The sequence below is a fragment of the Diospyros lotus genome, chromosome 2 (genome assembly GCF_014633365.1).
Source record: "Diospyros lotus cultivar Yz01 chromosome 2, ASM1463336v1, whole genome shotgun sequence".
NCBI classification, from domain to species: Eukaryota; Viridiplantae; Streptophyta; class Magnoliopsida; order Ericales; family Ebenaceae; genus Diospyros; species Diospyros lotus.
In genome coordinates, this window is record NC_068339.1 from 1,423,580 (window position 1) to 1,426,162 (window position 2,583).

The following is a 2,583-nucleotide window of genomic DNA, read 5'->3' on the forward strand; positions in this document are numbered from 1 at the left end:
GCCGACCGTGATTCGTTTTGGGCCGTGGTGAGTAAATCCAAAAATACCGAGAAGAAAGGAAAACCCCCAAAATTCCAAGCATGTACACCAGAATTTTTACGTGGTTCGGCCAGAACGATGCCTAGTCCACGACCGCAGTCTGATTATTCTCTCGGAGTGGCACTATCTGATTATTCCCTCTGTCCTTGCCCCTCATGGTCTCTTTGACTCTCATTTATACTGAGGGGCTTTTACAATTCAGATAACATATAAAAATACAGTAATTGTGTAATGGGGGACAAACAGCTCTTATCGCCTTCACAAGACCGGGAGTGGGATCCTCATTACAAGGGGCATGAGCTGTTACAGATAAAGTGATCGGACCCTACTTCTGACTTCTCAGCAGCTTTGACACTCATGCGAGCTGGAGGTTTTAGGGCGGCGACCTGGATGGTCCAGCGATTTGGAGGATATTTCAGGAGCTCGTTAGTCGATTGCTTGGAGCTTGTTGTGGGCTTATCGGGAGCTCGCCATGAACTCGCTTTACGAGTTCCGAATTTTTGGTGGAGGGTGGGCTTTCCTTGACGAGGCCGTCCAGGCCTTTTTGGCCTTGGGTGATTGGGTCGGTCTATCGGACTGAGTCTGGCCCATGTGGGGTGATGGGGGAAATACATATAACAGTATCCTATTTGAAAAAAAGGATGATGAGAGAATTTTTTCCTATTAATTACATAATAGATTTTGAAAAAAAATGTTAAATTTTTTATCTCTAATTTAAGATAATTACTATTTGATGATGTGTATAAATTTAATAAAATAGTTTATTTTTATTAGTGGGGAAAGTAATAAAAATATTTATTTTTAGTACACGTTTTAAATATCTTAACAGTAAAAGTCACATATAAAGTTTTATAGGTGATTAATTATTCAGTTGATTACTAACTAGGGTTACGTGACGTCACTACCCCCATTATTGTTCTAGACTAGTACCCCTTTTTGTCAATTGAGGCTGTTAAAGGACTCTTCCTCATTCCTATCTATATAGTGAAATTCTATTCGCAACCACATTTTTACTCTTCATAGCGATATTTTAATATATCTAAGATATCATATTTTGAAAACTTATTTTTACTCTCACATCTATTTTCTTTCTCAATTACTTACCAGCCATCCACCCCTTTCAAAATCGCCAGCCATCCCTTCCAAAACAAAAATAATATAACAAAAAAATATCAGATCCAATGTATATAATACAACAAAAAATTATCAATATAACAAAAAAAACATACATATATATATATATTAACACGCCAACACACACACAAACATACATATAGATATATATAGGTATATATATATATGTTTGTGTTTGCTACATACATATATATATGTATGTGTGTGTCTGTGTGCGCGTGTATATATATATATATGTTATGTGTATATATATATATAGTGTGTGATTATTTATTTTCATTCATTTTTTGTGTTTGTCATGAATTTTTTTTGTGTTTGGGCAGCCGCGTATGCTGGTAACGAGAGAGAAAATGAGCAAAATATATATCTTTGTGTTTGTATTATATATATGTGTTTATGTATGTATATATGTGTTTTTTATTTTGTAAACTTGTCTCGTGAAATTTGTATTTGTGAATCGAAATTGTTAAGGTTTAAAGATGTATTATAGAGATGAATGTGTGTGAATGGTTGCCTGTGTGAAAGAGGGTATTTTTGTAAAATATTGGCTACAAAAAATTATTAAATTGGTTGTAAAAAGTAAAAGAATAAAAATACATTTTTGATGATTGCAGAGAGTGAAAAAGTGGTTGTGAATAGAATTTCCCATCTATCTATCTATCTATATATATATGCCCTCGGAGGGGAAGAAGTGGGCAAGAAGAGACACAACACAGCAGCATCACCCGCTTCGCTTGGAGTCTGCTGTGCAGTGCAGGTACCAACCAACTACTATACTATATTATATGAGGAATGCTACTCATTGTTTATGCAATCTAAGTGTATTTTTTATACTCTCTATAGGTTGCAAGATGGCGCCGGGCCAAAAGGTCTATAGTGCGTCTCATTCACAATACAATTGGTGACACCATAAAATTTGTGAAGTTCCATGACTTCTTTGGCCAGATCGGAACAACCCCTCAGGAGATTCCAAATGGCCAGTGGGGAATGTTTTTGCGAACCGGCAACGGTACAACCCCCTTTCAATCTGAAGGCGCTGTCGTCTATCGTTGCAAGAATTCGGCCGGGAAAGAGTGTGATTGGATGATGTCTTGGTCCAACACATATGGGCTTAACCAATGCAGGGCAACTTCTCAAGTGATTGCTGGACATATATAAATATTGGATAGTCGACTCATTATTTCATGCAACCCAAATCCCCTCTCATTCTCAATATATAGCTTGTCGATCGACCAGAGTTGTTGGGAGTTGATATAATAAATGTAACGTCTCGTTTTCCCAGAACAAGCGTTAACTCGAGATTTCGAGAATATATATATATATATATATATTTTTCAACATCAAACACACAACGTAAGTCTCTCGATACATATACCTTCATCATAATCGTTTCCCGTCAATCCCGATCGT

At 36.6% G+C, this 2,583-nt stretch overlaps 1 protein-coding gene across 1 annotated transcript; it reads left to right on the top strand.

The window, feature by feature from the left end:
• Window positions 1-511: 511 nt before the first annotated feature.
• On the top strand, window positions 512-2,346 carry LOC127794112 (uncharacterized). The gene is made up of 3 exons (XM_052325013.1): window positions 512-593; window positions 1,857-1,930; window positions 2,017-2,346. The coding sequence occupies exons 1-3, from the start codon at window positions 512-514 to the stop codon at window positions 2,329-2,331; spliced, it is 471 nt and encodes a 156-aa protein (XP_052180973.1). The 3' UTR covers window positions 2,332-2,346.
• Window positions 2,347-2,583: the final 237 nt, after the last annotated feature.